This window comes from Loa loa, assembly GCF_000183805.2.
Source record: "Loa loa unplaced genomic scaffold supercont3.12, whole genome shotgun sequence".
Classification (NCBI taxonomy): Eukaryota; Metazoa; Nematoda; class Chromadorea; order Rhabditida; family Onchocercidae; genus Loa; species Loa loa.
This window is the reverse complement of record NW_018108192.1, coordinates 202,868-220,819: the sequence shown is the minus strand read 5'-3', so window position 1 is coordinate 220,819 and position 17,952 is coordinate 202,868. Positions and strand designations below refer to the sequence as shown.

Here is a 17,952-nt window from a genome sequence, read left to right as displayed (position 1 = left end):
TATGAAGCGAATCATCACAACCGGACAGTTTTTCGATATTTTGCGTAAGAAAAGTAATCCAAAAAATGTCTTTGGTAGACAAAAACCCATTCGTACCATTTATCGCCTTAATTATTCCACTAAAAGTCGTTTTTGTTCTAAACAAACGCTTTTAGATCTCAACAGAAGCGTAACCTAAAGGAATACCCACAACTCGAACGGATGATTCTTCCCAGGTGCAAACGATTATTCATCGTAGCCTTCATGCCGTTGCTGTTAATAACGCCACTGAAATGTCCAGTTGACATCCACGAGCAACAATTATCACCAAAACTATTCCTTACGGTTCTTCTTCATTCCAGCACCCATCACAACTTCACTTGATCCCGTTATAGTAATTAGAAAGAAGATAGTAATGAGAATCCCTAACTGTCAATTAAACAGTTAACAAACAAACAGAAGTTGAGTTTACGCTATACATAGGTAAGCTCGGTTTTAACTGAAACGTCGACAAGAACCATACAGACTACATTCTTGAGATGCAAGCGTACCGTCTGCTGCTTGCAATCTCTCCACACTGGAGTGGTGTTAACTCCCGAAATTGTCTCCCTTATTTTACTGTGAAATTGTGCTCACTTTGTCCATTTTTGCCCCACATGGTAGCACCATTACCGCAGGAGTGGCAAGAAATAAGATTTCCACGCAACAGCACGAAGAAACTGCGGGAGTAAAAATAGCAGTGCACACTCCAAAACGAGCTCTAATTGTCCCATGCGGGCGTCATCGCTATTATGCTGTTATACGTGCAGTGCAACCGCCTGTTGCAGCCCTACATGACTTTGGTTAACTTATAGTATGGGGTGTCAGTCTGCGGTTACTGAGGTTTCCCTGACAACAAAGTTTATGTGGCTCCAAACACTGGCTAGATTGTATATCTCAAGATTTATTGCAGTAAATTATATAGACCTGGAGTAGTTCGGTCAAAATATAAGTGAGGTGTACAAAAAAGACTATTCAAAGTACATATATCGGATACGTTGCATTCAAAAAAGCTTATCTGAGCTAAGTAGCACAGCACACACAGTATGACACAGTATGGATACAAAAACAGCAACACAATGCTACCTTTAATTGCCCTTCAATTCATCTTGAATGACTAAGATGCTACTTTCTGTAACCATCAGGGTAAATTCAAAATTCGAGGCAATAAGTTCTTAGAGATTATCTGGACTCTCGTCTTTGCTGATTTACATCCGTACGTCTATTCTGCCATACTGAATGAGAATGTCGACGTCTGCACGGCTGGCGATTTTCGTACATCAGCCAAAACTGTTGTAAACGCTCTGTGATGCGGTGCTGAAATGATAAAATGACGAAATCGAATATTTTGCAGCAAATCCCGAATATTCTGGAGGAGCGAATTCAAGAAATGCCTGTTTACTATGGTATTTCAACAACTTTTTGAAAGTGGTGGGAGGAAGGATGTAGCAGATCTTGTCCAGTATTCTCCAATTTGCATGATTGTATTCACAGCTAGTATAAAGCCTAGTATAACCATTCTTGGTTTAGCTTATATCTCGTTTTCCGCACCCACTTTTCCCTTTTTCGTTTTATATGAAAGCATAGGAAGGAAGGCAGTTAATTTTCTTAGCATACTTGAACCGGTGAAACCATATGTGCAAAGCATCGTAGTTATCTGACCTTTGACAGAAACATAATGTTGCGAGAAAGGATCTAACCATCATTTGTGCTGCAAGAGGAAAAGATTGCGTATAGAATTTTCTCATTTGCTTCTCCATAACTTCGATCGGATGAGGGACAGCGATCTCACGGCATCTTTTTGTTTCTCCCTGTTGATTACGTCTGGATATAAATAATTTTGCTACGGTTTTCCCTTTTCCCTTTTGATGTGAAAGTGAATTAATCATTTTCTTCAGTTCAAGCTTGTCGTCAATTATGTCACGTTTCCCGCACCCACATTCACACTCCATCTCGATGATTTCTGTACATCTACCTGTCGCTTTGTTTGTGGCGCTTGTAGCATCATCAATCGGCACCTGAAAAAGATTTCAAGAATCTCGTCAGCATGGTATTTGACTGCTTGATATAACACTGTTATATTCTAAAACCGAATTACGTGCATTATATAGCTACGGAAAATAAAACTCTTAGAAGTCAATTCTGAATGTAGTGAGATCAGTGTGCATAAACCGCGACATCCATAAGGTGCGCTAATTAGTAGTAGCATTGTTTACTTCAAACCATTATTATTGAGAATGTAATATGCCTTTTTATCAAATGAAATACTGGATGGCAATTTTAAGTCAGAGGGTTGCAAGAAAGTTCCGAACACTCTGACTTTTAACGACAGCGCACTTCATCAGATCAATATTACGTTTTTCTTATACTCATCTTATTAGAAGTTACTTGTTATTTGTAGAAATACTGTACCTGTAGAGGAAGTGCTTGTGTTTTTGGTGGTGGAGGGTGCGAAAATGTGTTTACTGTTACTGGAGATGATGTGGTGGGAAGTCGTTTTTTTTCTTAAAGGTAGTGACGACGGATTGGTTAATTCCTCCTTCATTTCCACTTTTAGGTGACCAAATTCTTAGTCTTTGCTGTTCTGGTATATTGGCCTCCATGGAGATGTTCCGGAAGCTTGGAGATTTAACATTTATTTCCAACAATGATACTTCTGTGTCAGACACGAATATTCTTAGTTTATTCTTAAATTCAGGTAAAGTATTTGATGGACATTGCTTCTCCGATATCTCTCTAATACTTGTCAACATTTCATTGGTGACTCCAGATGTTTGGAGAGTTTCATGACTAGGTTTATTTTTTGGAAATGACTTCGGAGGCGAGAACATTATTTTAGCTCTCAACATTTTTATTGGCCTATTTTTAACGTTTTGTGTGGATTCCAGGATTCTGGGTGCCTCATCTTGCTTTTTCATCACCTCAATTTCCTCGTCTTCTTCTGACTCTTCCAAACTATGCAGTGAATCATCCTCCCGAATGATAGCTAAATTGACGCCTTCCTTGTGGACATGTTTCATGTAGATTCGTCGATATGAATTGACGAAGTCTACTGCTGGATATAGATCGTTCTTTTCGAAGCCTGGAATTATTTACATCCAAAAAAGTTCTTTTTAAGAATAATATAATTTAAAGAGAAGAGTTTCGAGTAGCAGGGATCTTCCTGCACAAGAGAATGACATTTTTTACATTTTGTGTAAATCTAGTGTCATTGAAATTCCTTACATACATGCTCATAATTTACGATATTGCCCGAAAATGTGAATCCAAAAAAGACCTGTAATCCTTACGGCTATTTCGTAGTTCAAACCCAACACTGAGACACAAGCTGCTGCTCCAAGTTGACGGTATGTGAAATTAAAACTGTAAAGATCTAGTGTACAAAGATCCAGAACCTGAAAATAAATCTACATTTGATTTCATTTGAACTGTAAAAGTCATCACCGTGAGAGATTTTTAATTGTGGTAAAGAATGCAGTCATATTTTAAAAAATGACCATTTTATTCAGATGGTATTTTTCGTAGTTCAGACAAATTAAATCAGTAAGCAGCTAAGGACTTAGGATTTCAAGAGGAACGTAGAAATCTGAGTTGTTGGCCCGATGAATATGGCCACATTAATAAGCGAGCTGAAATGTCCGATAATTCTATCCAATTGAAGCATATAAAAATATACCTGTGCGATGGCAATTCGATTATTCCAATCTCCCGAAAATGACGGTTCGCCTATGACGAGGTCGTCCAGCTGTGCCCATGTGAACAAGTCCACTTCTTCATCGTCAGATACTCCTAATGTTATTCTTGTTCGTTTTCTTGTTGGTGTTGACTGATGCGCCAGGGACAGATTACGAATTCGCTTGTATATGGTGTAAACTCGCGTCATATGCATATATATTTTAGCCCATTCTAAGGCAGTTACAGTTCTTAATGACCAATGGAGGCCCTGTAAGATTAGCTGTTACCTCATATCAAATTAGAGAAAGGAGTTACGGTCATCCATGAACCCTCCGCTTATTTCTTTGTTTGTATTGTTACAGGAAGAAAGCAGGAAAGATTCCTGTTCCAGAGAAGTTCGTGCTACATATTTGCAAATGTGCTACGTGGACCATAAAAAATTCTCATACAGCAATTATTTTCATTTCCATTTCGAAGATATTTTCTGTTTCCAAGCGACCACATGGAGAAACTTGACGTATGTAATCCGCTATAATTCTCCAGTGGTTTTTTCGCCGTTCCTGAATTTAGACGTTACTTCACTGGGAATCATTCATTTTTGAAGTGTTTTCATCCATTTTATATTTTATCGATTATTCTTTGGCTAATGTCCTGTCTTCTCCGTACATTAATTGTTTGAACGGATATTGAGATTTGACCATTCATGTCCTTTCCTCTTTCTAATAATCGAACTATTTTGTGGCAATAAGATGCAACGTTGTGGGTCATGTTTCACTGTTCGAATCCTGGACTCGGACCTAGGAGTTTTAGATGCTTTGGTTCTCAAAGTACTTCTTTCAAGTCAAAGTGGGTTAAGACTAAAAAACATCGTTTAGATTAAAAATCTGAGAAAGATTTGACCTGACAAAATTAACCTCTATCTTAGAAGCGATAAAGACGACAAAGATCCCTGTGAAAATTATTTCTCCTTTATCCATATTTTCAAAATCAAACACAGCCATTAAACGATCAAATAAATCCATGGCACGATGGTATGTTTCACGACGACATTCCATATATTCGCATAGCTAAAAAAGTCGCTTCGTTGTATTATTAGTATCATCAACAGTCATATCATGAATCATTTAATTTCTCGTCGTCTGATTTAGGTAAGGAAGCTATTACTTGCATCATTACTAGGAGCGTAGTAATTCGGAGATGAATTCCTTTAACCTCCGTTCTCTTGCATTCCCCTGCCCTTCTTTCATCAATTCTATTCTGCGAATCGCAAAGGACGTGCCAAACCTGAAACTTATACGTTTCTTAAGGTTCACCTATCGCTTCCTTGTCCTTTTCATAAAACTCTGAAAGGCATCGGTGGACAAATCAGAAATGACCTCTCGTGGTGAGCCAAGACAACCGCAGCTAAGAAAGTTTGATGGATCGTTATAAGTACAAACATCTGGTGCACCAGTAGAAGACTTCGAAGGAAGTAATGGATTGTCACTCAATCTGAACAAGTCTTCTGAATATAACTTTAATTCTCTTCTTGATGAAAAATTATTTTATCGGAAAAATAGATGTGTCAAGTCACTTCTAGACATATTATTCGAAGAATTTTTTGATGCTAAAATTTATGAATAAAATTCCAGCTATCTTGCGATTTTCTGAAATATATTAGTCTGAGGTAATGATAGTAGTATTGATATTTGGCTAACAAATGTTATATTATGGATGTCTCTGAATATAATAAAGTATGTAATATAATGTTGTAATATGGATATCTCTGAATATCTCTTATTTGTCTTATAGCATTTTTAGGAGTAGGCCTTCATAAATGCATTATACAAGTGCATTGAAACAGTACCAAACAAACTAACCTGCGTTCGTTTTCAATTATTTTCGCACTACGGCAGTCTAAAATCAGATATTTGGAATAAAGATGAAACAAGCTGAATGTAAAAGAGTAAAAAATTGGGTTCAAACTAACTTTCTTCCGTAATTCGACGGTACTTGATAGATGATTCAGAAAACTGGGTTCTTTTCGTCGACAAAGATCTTCTCTTCATAATTTAATTCTACAACAAAGTAATAATTTCGAAGCATATTACTAAATCTCTGTACTTTATCTGCAAAGTACATATGTTGGTGTCACGCCCAGTCTTCAACTTCCTTCACGACTTGCATTAACCAAAGAGTTAATTTGATTGGAAGATGGTAAACGAAGTTACTTTGTGAACTGATCAAAATACTTGACACTGAAATCTAAAAGACTCAAACAAGATTCATGAAAACAAATGGTCAAAAGGTTCCCTGCTTTCAAGATCACAGCAATGAAACCGCCACGGATAGAGCATCAGCTCACTATAAGTATCTGTCTTATGCTTTCTATTTTGATTACCACATCAGCTTCATTTACTTGCAATATTATGGGTGACTTGTGAAATTTGTCCATATGCATTTGACAGGAAGACTTACGGCATCATTCAAATTGAGTTGAAATGAACATTGCGTGGTGGCTTGGAATCAAGCAACAAGGAATAAATTATTGGTACAGTACAGACCACTGATATTTAAGTTTTGCGATTGGAACCGAAATTGAATTGAACTTGTTCGTTTTAAGCTTAAAGTCGTCACTAGCTGTACTTGACCCGTCACTCGCATATGCTTCCTGGAATTTTATTTAGCCCTGCATTCATGCACAACTACACCTGTATTCTTTCAGAACAGGATAGATGGTAACCATCTCATTAGTTGATAGTATGCTGATAATTATCAATAAACTGTCATCTTATTTGACAGTTTTTATGACACAATAATCAACAGTAATGTGGTAGATGCCTTAATAGATGCTGGTTATTAAGTCATAATTGCTGGCAACCAATACATCATAACCCATTTTCAATAAACCTAAATTTTCCACTGATTTCCTTCTATCATTCTTTATTGCTTTCAACTTTGATTCCCACTTACTTTCAATAAAAATGGTCGTGCAGAAAATAAAGTATTTCTGATGCATTATCAGGTTCCAACAGGAGAATTATTCAGAGCAGTTTCTCGATATCGTCACTATATATTGTTTAGATTTACATTTAAATTACTTTGGCTTACAGCTTTTCGATCTTCCTCAACACTAACATTATCTACTACAGTTTTATTAATATCATGATTCCTCTTGCAGCGTTACCATTAAAACCAAGTGTAATAACAACATTTTTAGGATAAGCCTGAATGAATACATGTTACCCTGGATTCTCTTCCTATTTTACGTCAACGGTTTTTCTAGATTACCATTCTTTGGGATTTTAACTTCCAAATATTAAACTTCAATTTTGCGAGAGACCAAAGTATAAAAAATTATCTATCCATGCAATCATCACTCATGTCTTAGATCTTTGTTTTAAATCACATCTGTTGAAACATTTGGAGCAAAACCACTCCCACTTTTTCCGTATATAAGCTGTATTGAGTGTTGTCCGGGGAGCTTTTGATGACCAGTTGTTCATTACGCTCAAGCAGTTTGGTTGATTCCTTTTTTTCCTTTCATCATTATCAGCAGTATCGTATCGTTTTTGTGACCCTTACCCTTTACAAGTAAAGAATTTAACTCTCCCCCTTTTCTACAACGTTACGACACATACACAAACACACACACCATCCACATCAAAGTGGTGCCGCTAATACTCCAAGGGACCTCCAATTCTTCTCCTCGATAACCAACGTATAAAATCCCCTGCTTGTTCCAACTATTGACTGACTGCAAATTACTTCAACAGAAATCCACGACACCATCGTTATCAAGAGTTACATCTTTTTTTTTTTCAGGTTACTTGAACTTCAATAGACTGTTTCTTAAAAAAACATATGGCTATTAATACAGGTCGTTATCACCATTCATCTGAAAAAAGAGTTCCCATTCTGAACATGAGTTATTACAATTGTAAATGTTTGACTTCGGGACTGAGATACTTGAGAAACTGGATCACGAGCTTAAGAAAGAAGGGAATCACAATGAACATCAAGTATAGGTGATGGCAAGGTACATAAAGAACTGAAGTACGCGACCAAGGAAGTGGTTGATGTGCACCATTCTCAAATTAACTTGCCCATTCCATTTAACGATGGACAATTTGCATTCAAACAACATTTCTTCTACCGAATCAACGATATTCAAATCATTTATGCTCAAATACTACCGTATATCAATTACGCTAATATTCACCATCGTGATATCACTGACAGCTGATGCAAAATCAGGCAAACCTAACGCTAATTGGTCGATGATTTTTGTAATAACACCCATAGTTCACTATCCTAACCATGTTACGTACGCATATTATAACTTTAGCACATAATAAAAACAACACTAGAAAAACTTGAATTAATCCAATTTTGGAATAATGAATTTTCGGTAGACCTAACAATAATTAAGACTGGTCAAGATTTCACGACCTTCACTATATTTCATTTTCTCAGAACTCGTATGAAATGGCAATGAATCATGTTGAGGTTATTTTTTGTTCCATCCATAAAATAAATGAAGCACAATTTAAAGTCGAATCAAATCGAGGAATTAAGTGTTCAATACCAACCATATATGTTCTTGAGTAGGAAGACCAGTTATTTGCTTCTGTTCGTCATCGTAAAATTTATCAACAAAAGTACCTGCACGTGTGAATACCTGAAAGAGAACGAAGAGATTTCAAACCGAATGAAATTAATAAAACTGAAATTGAAATTAAATGAAAAATTAATGAAAAACGATGAAATTAATGTATTAATGAAAAAATTATTAATGAGATTAATGAAATTAATTTTTGAATAGAATTGGCTGGCAACTGTTTATTCATTATGAAAACCCCATTCTCATTCTATTATAGCAACAACATCTCAAAGCAGACGCGGTCGATAGCGGAACTCACATCAATTATTCGCTTCTTTACCGGCTGCAACAAGATATTTTCAGTTTCTTTGAAACCAATATACAGATCGAAACATCTCTTGATCTGCAGTGGGATTAAATGCAGTCATTTATAATGAAGGTATAAGACTGTCCACTAGATATTGTTAGCAGTTAATTCAATCAAAGGACATGAAGTTTAAAAAAAATACAGACAAGAGATATCTGGAATAACAAATCAAATCATTCAACAAAATGTTTACCTCAGGCCACGAGTGGGTTAGTTTTTTATATGCTTGACCGGCAAAATTTTGCATATTACTTGCCTTCAAAGAATCGTTTTTTGTAAGATCAAAATCAGGCATTGCTGCCTAAAAAAAGCTATTACAGGTAATCGATAAACTAGTGTAATTTGATAATATAAGGGAACAATTTTTAGCCAAATCAAGTACTTTTCGAACGACTCACTGTTTCCTCTGCTTTAGCAATGTAATCAGCAAATTCGAAAATAATCATATCACTAGTTGCATTTATTAGGTTATGACAGTGAGTTTTCAACTGAACATCAATAATTCGTCGGCTATCACCAGCTGCTTCCGTAACTGCCAGTGGTACCTTAAATGAAATGGTTAAACAATATGTAAGCTACCGTTAATACATTTTTATAGCTTTCAAAAGGCTTTGTGTATCCGAAAAATAAATACTACCTCAAAAAAGAATGACCCTGAATTGATGACTGTAACAATGTAATAACATATTTGCACAGAAACAATACTTGCAACAAAAACTCCAGAAAGGCATTGTTTGGCGTTAACTCAAACCATCTACGCCGGTCATGAAAGAGCTGCGAAGCGGAAGCTCTGTATTTGCTAAAGTCGAACACGTAATCACGCTGAGAGATAGTATTTGAGGGCGTGCTCTCTAAAATTAAAATTTTTTCATCAGATCGACAGTGTAGCATTGTATGTTTTGTAATTCGATGTAACATACATCAGATGTTAGATCACTACGTATAGAGCTGTAAATTTAAAAAAATTTGGGAGAAGATTTGTGCTACTTACCAAGTGGCACAATGACCCTGTATGGACTTGTTTGTTCACGCAATATTAGCAGATGTTTCACGACGAATAATTCAGCATCCAGGAATCGACGAGTGCGCGAAATTTTCTTCGTAGCGCTATTTCGAATCTCTTCCGCTGCATCTTCCAGTGATTGGCAACACGCTATTAACAATTCACGAGCAATGCTTTGGAACACTAAAGGCTAAAATATTGGCATTTCATAGTCTCAAGCAAAAATCTGAAGTTTATGTTAACAGGTAGAGACGTAACTACTGTTCAGGCATTAAAGAAATCAGCAAATAACTTACCTCCAAACATTTAAATAATTTCGAAAGAGAAAGCACGGTACGCCGAACAGTTGGATACCATAAGCAGTAAAGATTGACCACAGAAGTCGGTGAAGTTGCATTTATGTCGTCCTGAATATTTTCTATCCTATCCCTACATCAGTTGATATCTTTAACTTTGAAAAGTATTAATGAAACATGGATATCAGAAAAAAAACGACAACCTCCAATATGTGCTCCTTTTCAATCTCCTTCATCATTTCCAGCTTCTCCGGATAAGCAAGATCTCCACTCGACGGAGTGAATCCGGCTATGTCCGACTGAGCGTACAAACTAGTTCTGCAATTGTCTCTAGAAACTCACCATATTACAATGTATATAATAGTAAATATATCTGTAATTCTGACGATGAAATCATAAAACATCTCTTTACATAATATCAAGTTGCAATATGAAATACAATTATAATGCTGAGGAACTACCTATAAACAATTCGTTCAGCAACATCACCCGCTAATTCTGTCATAATTCGTACAAATCCATTACGTGAATTCGTCACATATTCATCAGTAGTGGATGGTGATGATGTTTCAGTACTCGTATAACCTGCTAATCGTTTTACTGACATCACTGATTGCATAAGTCCACAACGTTCTTCAATCATTTCAACCTTAAACTTTCAAAAGCATCTGAATGAAACTTTGACACATGAATACACTTCGTCTTGAATATATTCATCTTCTACATATACCAGGCATTCAGATTAAATCAATAATTGATAAACTTGCATAAAATTTGTGTATTTTTTTCAAATCCAAATGTTTATTACTACTCAAAAAATGTTAGGACATTCCAAGATTACAATTGATCAATGGTATAAATTGTCGGCAATCATTCTGAAAAAAAAAATTCAGATCCCTTACTCTGCTTAGGGAACGCCTTCCTATCAAGTTATGTTACTTTCTCTTAGAACTATAGCGTCTCATTCATCAACTATCAACTATTAAGACAATCAATTATCTCATAACTGATCTAGTTTTTCCAAACATTTGGATCAATACAAGCTTTACATAACGAAACAATAATAAATTAAAGAAAAAAAGTTGGAAATTACTTTCAAAATCGTGCATAACTCAGTAAGAGTTTCCAAATGTGGATTGTGTATAATAATGGGCCGTAAAATATCGTAGAAAACACGACACAGTGATTCGATAAAATCATCGAATGAACTTGTCCCTGAGATGAATGGAGCCAAAATTGATGCATGTGGACTTGACGGGGTTGACATCGTGATAGATTTTGCACCACTACCGTCATGGCCTATAATGTTGTGTTTAAATAATAGAGTTATCGATGACAAGCTTATTTAGCAAAGTTATCGATGATAAACAAAGAGAATTATTAAAATTTCTGAAGGATATATATTATTTTCCAGAAAGCGTATTTTACTCACCACCAACTGTAAAGAATTGTTTGTATAGTCGAAATTCGTCATCGCAAAGTCGAAGTAAAAAAGTACAGCCATTTCGAGTTAATGCACACGAACTGTTTTCATGAGTTCTTAATAAAACGAAAATTATTGTGATTAAGAATGTCTACTTTCTGATACTAAGTAAAAGATACTCAAGTAGTTTGAGTAAATGGGCGAAATATTTGATAGAGATCGACGATAATCCTTTTCGCAAAATGTTCAAAAACAAAAAAAGAAACAACCTCCCCAGTTCTTCAATAGTACTTCTGATAACAGGTTCGAGCATTTGATACCGTATTTTGAAGTATGCTTGCTGACAATCAGTTACCATCAATTGATATTCTGTAATGTCTCGGAAGTGCTGTTCAGCGACATTAAGAGCTGATAGAACAGAACTAGCTCGAGCAGCGAAAACACCGTATAACAATGAGAAAGTATCGTCATCGCTATAACCACTTCGATGATCTGTAAAAAAGAGTCAATAAACCGTTTATTGGAGTTCGAGTATTTTTTAAAAAATCTCTGGCCGTCTTCTTTTTTCTTTGGAAGGATAATGTTTGCGACAAAAGTAGGCGATAGTTTTCGTTTGAAAAAACGGTAACAACATACTGTCGACAACTAGCTTCATATGCCTATCCTTCACAGCATTACGACTTGCTTCCAGATCGGCCATAACACCCATCCTTATCACTGTCATTGCTCTAAATTTTACCAGTCGCAAGCATTTAAAAGGTTAGAAGTGTTGTTTAAAAAAATATACAAATTTCGACTTATCGCCTACTTTTGTTCGTAAAAATAAGTAATTATTCGCAATCGCGATCATGACCACACCAATAATTTACTAACTGTTAACATTTAGCGTCCCATCATTCCTCGATAGAAAATAATGAACAGTAAAGAAGGTAATAAAGAAGGAATAAAGAAGGAATATTCGATGAAGAAGGAATATTCTCATACATAAAGTTTATAACAAAAACAAGAAGAGAGTACTTTGACAAACACTGCTCATATTTTGTAATACATATTTTGGAATCCTTGTAATGAATATGGTTATTCAAAAATCTCAAACATTCATCGATTGTCGATAAAATCTGCGTAAATACTTGTCCCGTTATTGAAAATTTTCCAGTGTTTAGTTTCTGAAATGAAATGTATGCTTAGGAAGTATGAAAAAGACGAACATTTATCTGCTTAAGCCACTTAAGATGTCTGAACATTATTCAACATAAATGCAAAATAAATGATCAAACCTACTTTCATGATGGACTCGTACTGGGCATAATAGTAAAGGTTTGCACGAATTTGTTCAGCTCCAGCAGCAATCTGTGTCTGGTGTGCCATCATTTGATCACATGCATTGTGTAGTGAAGAGGTTCGTTCAGTAACCATTTCATAATTACTTCGTAACTCATTCACCAGCTAATTAAATAATGTTTCGTACGAGATTTATAAAACCGGCACATGAAATAATATTGGATTAAGCTACAAAGTGGTCCTCAAAGAGGGGAAGAACCGTTGGTTTAGGAAAAAAAAAGTGAGGAATCGACATATAAAATTTGCATCAATCATAAAACCAACCTCAATGCAATTATCATAGCGTTCTTTCAACAGATCTATACTTTTCTTACAGACGTGTAGCAAACCAATTTCAGTACTTTCTTCAACAATACCAATCGAAATGTTTTCCTTTTCAGCGATGCACAAATCCGACAAATAACTGAAGAAAAAAATCCCAGATAAACACTGACTGATATTAGCAAATCCTATGTTATTCCGTAAAAATCCAACTATTAAAAAACATTTCTTTCTTTCGAACTGAAAAATGTAGGTCCCAAGTCATAATCTTGAGAATTTTCAAGGACCTCAAGATTATTTTTTTCCAATCCATTTTTCGATTTCATGGTCGTGAAAAAAGAGAGGATGAAGGATATAATTTCAATTTGACCTAATCATTAACGTACACATAATGGGGAATAAAACAAACCTGCGGAGCAAATTTGCATCTAGACCCGAATCCAGCACCTCTTCGAAGTTATCCGATTCCTTTTCATTTTGTAAATCACCTCAACAATAATAACATAATTCTTCCTAACAACAAGAAAAGTTTGATCTTTATGCATAAGTTAATCTAAGAGCTATTCTACAAACGCAGCATGTCCCAAAACTTGACAAATGAACTTCCTCAAATATTAGGATCCTTATCTATTAATACAAGAATTTACTGCTACAGTTAGAGTCGGTATAAATCGGTGATTAACGAATCGAATAAATCCCTCCTGGAAAGAAACAATACACAAAGTTACAGAACTTTCACCACTGTTCGTAGATGAAGGCAATCCATAATCGGCGGCTTTAGCATTCAACAATTCAACTGTCTTATTATGCATAGCTCCGAATGGATCCATCCTAGTTAATGATATCCTGAAAGTCATACTAAGTACTAGTAAGACTGTTGGATTTCAACGCTGTGACAGCACATTCAGTCCACCTACCCGAATATGGATTCAAGTAGATGTAAAAGGACCAGTTATTACTGGAAGCACCAGTTCCGGATAAAGATTTTCATATGCCAGTCATCCTCATATCACCTACTCTAAATCGCAAATTCAATATTATCTATACTACTAGGTTAATACCACTGCACAGCCACACATGTCGACATTAAAAACCATTTTATTATCAGAAACATTCTTATACCACGAGTAAACAGACAAAATCATAAGCTAAAAAAATGAACAAAATGAGGAGGAAAACATGCTGATATTTTAAGTATGAATTCTTCAGTGACTTTCTCAAATCATTTAAAAGACAAAAAACATTCCTCCTGTTTTATAAAACGAAATGGAAAGCACTTAAAAGGACCGAAAAATATAAATTGTTCGAATAAGATGACCATACAACCAGAAAACGCAGTAACAATATAGAAATGACTGCATAAATACTTCCTACTGCCTAAAACTCTAAAACGAATTAACGGAAATTTTTCGCAAAACCAGTTTCTTTGTGCATAAACTGCAGGATGTTTCAAGTTCAAATAATCTAGAACAATAAAGTGGAACCTCTTGAATATACAAAACAATAATATTTGAATTCCTTGAACAAAAATTCCTGCTTTGTATTCATTGGATGTAAGTTCTAAGTTATTAATTGTAATTCCGAAAAGGGCGAAGAAAAAAAAAACAATATTATTTTAGTCCAACCGCTGTACCTGCTTCCGTTGCCTGGGAGATCCTGGTTTTGGCGACTTCTCTGAAATTTTAAAAACATAAGATCTATAGAAAATGAAATGTTATTCATAAGAATGACCCTCGTCCGAATCACTGTTCCTCAAAAAACTGTTCCCAAACTTTTTTAGTTCCACATATGCAAACAACGCCAGAATATTGAAATGAAATTCATACTGTGATTAAGTACTTCACGCGGGATCCATTCGAAATCAACTTCGTTCTTACTGCTGGTCCCTATTTCAATTGATTGTATCTGCCGACTTTTGGCCATCCCATGTTTCCTTGTTAACTGAAACATTTCAACTGTAATAAATAGATGATCATCAATCACAAAATTCCAGATTATTTGGTACTTGATACTTGAAATTATTTTGTCTTTTCTTACCAACTGGAATAACCATAAGCATAACCTCATACCATATGCCTTCAAGATCACCATGCATTTAATCGTTTTATAAATTCTTATGAATCAAAAACCTGATTATTTCTCCAACATTTAACAATTTCTCTTTTTACATCTCAGTCCTTTTACAGCTGTTAGTATTTATGTTAATTTATTGAGCTTATATATTTGAGCTTTATTGAGCTTTCATTGAGTTATTTATTGAACTTACTTTATTTATTGCTTTTTTTCAGTCTTTTTTTTAGCTTTTTTTCTTATTGAGTTATTGAGCTTATTTTATTTACTGAGCTAGTTCTATGAGCTTATATATGTCAACGTTTATTCGATATGCAGTATTTAATAACCTTGGAAAGGAAATGCTGTCCAGCCAACAATATTAACAGAACACCGGCCGCAAAAATGACGTATAGGAATCCAGTTTCCGTGTTGAAATTTGACTCATCCTCAACAATTGTTACAGTTTCGTTGAAAACCGTGTTTTTGTATGCTTTTCCATCACTGTCCTCATACTGTAGTTCTACGACAAGCCCCAATGGTCGCCCAGCGAACTGGTCAGATGGATAAAAGGCATAGTTGAAGGAAGTCTCCTGTTTAGCTGCCACAACACGATTATATTGTACTCTCGAGAACTTAAATAACAATACATGAAGTTAAATGGAATTAAATCACAGCAAAAAATAAATTAAATTTGACTAAATCAAGAAAAAATCTTAACAACCCCAAGTAAGAATTTTATCAGATCACGAAATACTAACATTTTGTATGTGATAGCTGAAATCCTGTGGGTAGCGGAAAGAAGTCTCGCAATAATGTACGGTAAAATCTTTTTCGCCACGATTCTGAAATCCTATCAAGAACTGAACAAGCTTGCCGCCAGGAAGGTCTGAAAGAAAAACCAGTATTAGAAAATTATATTCACTTAAATAAAGATTATTGAAAGAAAGGCGAAAATAACCGACAAAGTCTAAATGAAAAGTACCTTCTGAATTCTCAGGTCGAATAAAAATAAAAGCTACATGAATGTCAGGAGAAGGTCCCATTATGTTGTCAATTTTCAGTGCATTGGAAATCTGAAATGTTCTATATTTAGCGTAGGTCATACTTAGAAGAGAACATTGGGATTCGAATAGGCGAGGAAAAGCAGTTAAGTTGCCAATAATTTTAAACAAACTCATTCATACCTCCCTTCTTCCTAATAAAACGCTTCATAAAGAAATTTCCATACTAAGATTGATCGGACAATGATCGCATGCAGTGACTACCTTATCATCGGGAACTGAAATGATATCCTCTTCGATTACAGGGACTTCCTCTTCAACTTCACCGTCCACTTCATCATCTCCCTTGACAGTAACAAAACCTGAAAGCAGCACCAGCTGATGAAAATATATTGCAATCTTCTAGAACTAAGAATAAGCTATCAGTTAAAAAGAGTGCATCCAACTTGGATATAGGTATTTCCATATAAGCATAACAACATGTTCAAGAGGACCTAAAAACAAAAAATGACCTGTAATCACGACATAAGCAGACCGACAAGGAAAGCGTGAAAGATTAATCACTGCAAAGGCATGAACTCAAATAAAGACATTTCATCAATACGGTGTATTTCAACAAACCTTTTTGAGATGATAGCTGAGGGAAGTACTGGCTTGATTGGAAATAAATTGAAACTAGGATGGCTTTAAAATAAGTAACAAAATATGTTACATGTGCATATGAATGAAGAACTTACAAGTCCCTAATACTGCGAGTCCAAGAAGAAGCCGAAATGTTCCCTTGCCGATCATCTCCAACCCGTCAACCAGTAACTGTCCACCGATCAGCTGGGTCCTCGAAGATCCACAAACTGCTGGAAGAATGCTGCAACACTGCAACAACTGCAAATTTTCAAAGTGTTTTGTGGAGGACAGAGGGGGAGGGGGTGGAGTGGGTGGTGGGGGGTGGGTGCGTGGCGGAGCACGGATAGTGTTGAGGTGACAAAGGAGTAAGCACTTGCAATGGTTGGATTTTTTTGAAGTGTTACATTTCTACATCTTTTAGTATTCTTAAGTGTTTGTCATCAGCCAGCTATTATCCAGTACCTATCATCGAATATTCGTTATCAAACCCATTTTGAAGATGTGTATATTAACATTAACTCCATGGTCAGTTGCATTACTTCCAGAATCTTATGGCTCTTTGCACCTAAAACACTTGGCTTAGGTTTCGCGCAGCAACTTGAAGAGATGCTTCCGCATGAATATGGAGATCCAGAGTTATGTTTCCGGCAAGAAAACTAGTTGCTTGGAGAAAATAGGGATGGTTTTTCAGTGATAAATAAAAATCAAAAAACATTGCTTGAGTATGCAACATGTTTCGTGTGTAAGATGTTATGAGATTTGTAGAGGTTACATAAATTCATAAAGGAATATTGAAGATCAAGCGGGTACACAATTCCCTTCCATGTTCTCCGATGAAAAATAAAGTATTCCGGTCCAGTATGAATCCAATCCAACATTGCTGGGACAATACCCTTCTTTCCACACACTGTGTCTAGTCATTCTTTTTGCATCTCCTATAATGTAATAATTTATTCTTTGTTGACAGGATACGAGACCATCCTAGGTTAGGTCATAACTTCATCTTATGTGTGGAATTCATTGGTAACCAACCATTTTAATAAGCGAAATGCTAGTTGTGATGGCATGCAATCGATCCGTTCATAGTCTATCTCACCTTTTAACTGTCACAGCATTTTGAAAGGAACTCAAGTGTTGGAGGGATCAACCTCGATAAGGATAACTTGCAGCATTAAATTTATTGAATACTCCTTGTCATTCCAATTTGTACATCAAATTTAGTTGAAAGTTCATTGGAAGTCTTAAACATATCCATCTACATGGTATATCCAAACTACTGACAGTCGTTAACTTGTTCACCTGCCTTTCC

General features: G+C 35.6%; 4 protein-coding genes across 4 annotated transcripts; 1 reads left to right on the top strand and 3 right to left on the bottom strand.

Moving 5' to 3' along the window:
• Position 1: 1 nt before the first annotated feature.
• On the top strand, positions 2-826 carry LOAG_02871 (hypothetical protein; the record flags this gene model as incomplete). The annotated part of the gene is made up of 3 exons (XM_003138408.1): positions 2-27; positions 156-324; positions 689-826. The coding sequence occupies 3 exons, from the start codon at positions 2-4 to the stop codon at positions 824-826; spliced, it is 333 nt and encodes a 110-aa protein (XP_003138456.1).
• Positions 827-1,200: 374 nt separating this feature from the next.
• Positions 1,201-5,741, bottom strand: LOAG_02870 (cyclin domain-containing protein; the record flags this gene model as incomplete). Its single annotated transcript, XM_003138407.1, has 12 exons — positions 1,201-1,335; positions 1,719-2,036; positions 2,431-2,522; positions 2,762-3,100; positions 3,296-3,413; positions 3,695-3,961; positions 4,143-4,253; positions 4,608-4,760; positions 4,858-4,977; positions 5,070-5,184; positions 5,553-5,589; positions 5,663-5,741. The coding sequence occupies 12 exons, from the start codon at positions 5,739-5,741 to the stop codon at positions 1,201-1,203; spliced, it is 1,884 nt and encodes a 627-aa protein (XP_003138455.1).
• A 2,504-nt stretch (positions 5,742-8,245) lies between these two features.
• LOAG_02869 (hypothetical protein) lies at positions 8,246-13,796 on the bottom strand (the record flags this gene model as incomplete). The annotated part of the gene is made up of 18 exons (XM_003138406.2): positions 8,246-8,353; positions 8,595-8,678; positions 8,836-8,943; positions 9,041-9,187; positions 9,348-9,493; positions 9,634-9,835; positions 9,942-10,052; positions 10,145-10,259; positions 10,403-10,590; positions 11,035-11,240; positions 11,374-11,480; positions 11,634-11,856; positions 12,001-12,092; positions 12,382-12,530; positions 12,646-12,810; positions 12,970-13,108; positions 13,376-13,454; positions 13,700-13,796. The coding sequence occupies 18 exons, from the start codon at positions 13,794-13,796 to the stop codon at positions 8,246-8,248; spliced, it is 2,466 nt and encodes an 821-aa protein (XP_003138454.2).
• A 265-nt stretch (positions 13,797-14,061) lies between these two features.
• Positions 14,062-17,179, bottom strand: LOAG_02868 (hypothetical protein; the record flags this gene model as incomplete). The annotated part of the gene is made up of 8 exons (XM_020446153.1): positions 14,062-14,640; positions 14,793-14,907; positions 15,366-15,650; positions 15,777-15,904; positions 16,001-16,091; positions 16,284-16,381; positions 16,757-16,884; positions 17,157-17,179. 8 exons carry the CDS (start codon positions 17,177-17,179, stop codon positions 14,582-14,584), a joined length of 927 nt encoding a protein of 308 aa, XP_020303468.1. The 3' UTR covers positions 14,062-14,581.
• Between the last annotated feature and the right edge of the window lie 773 nt (positions 17,180-17,952).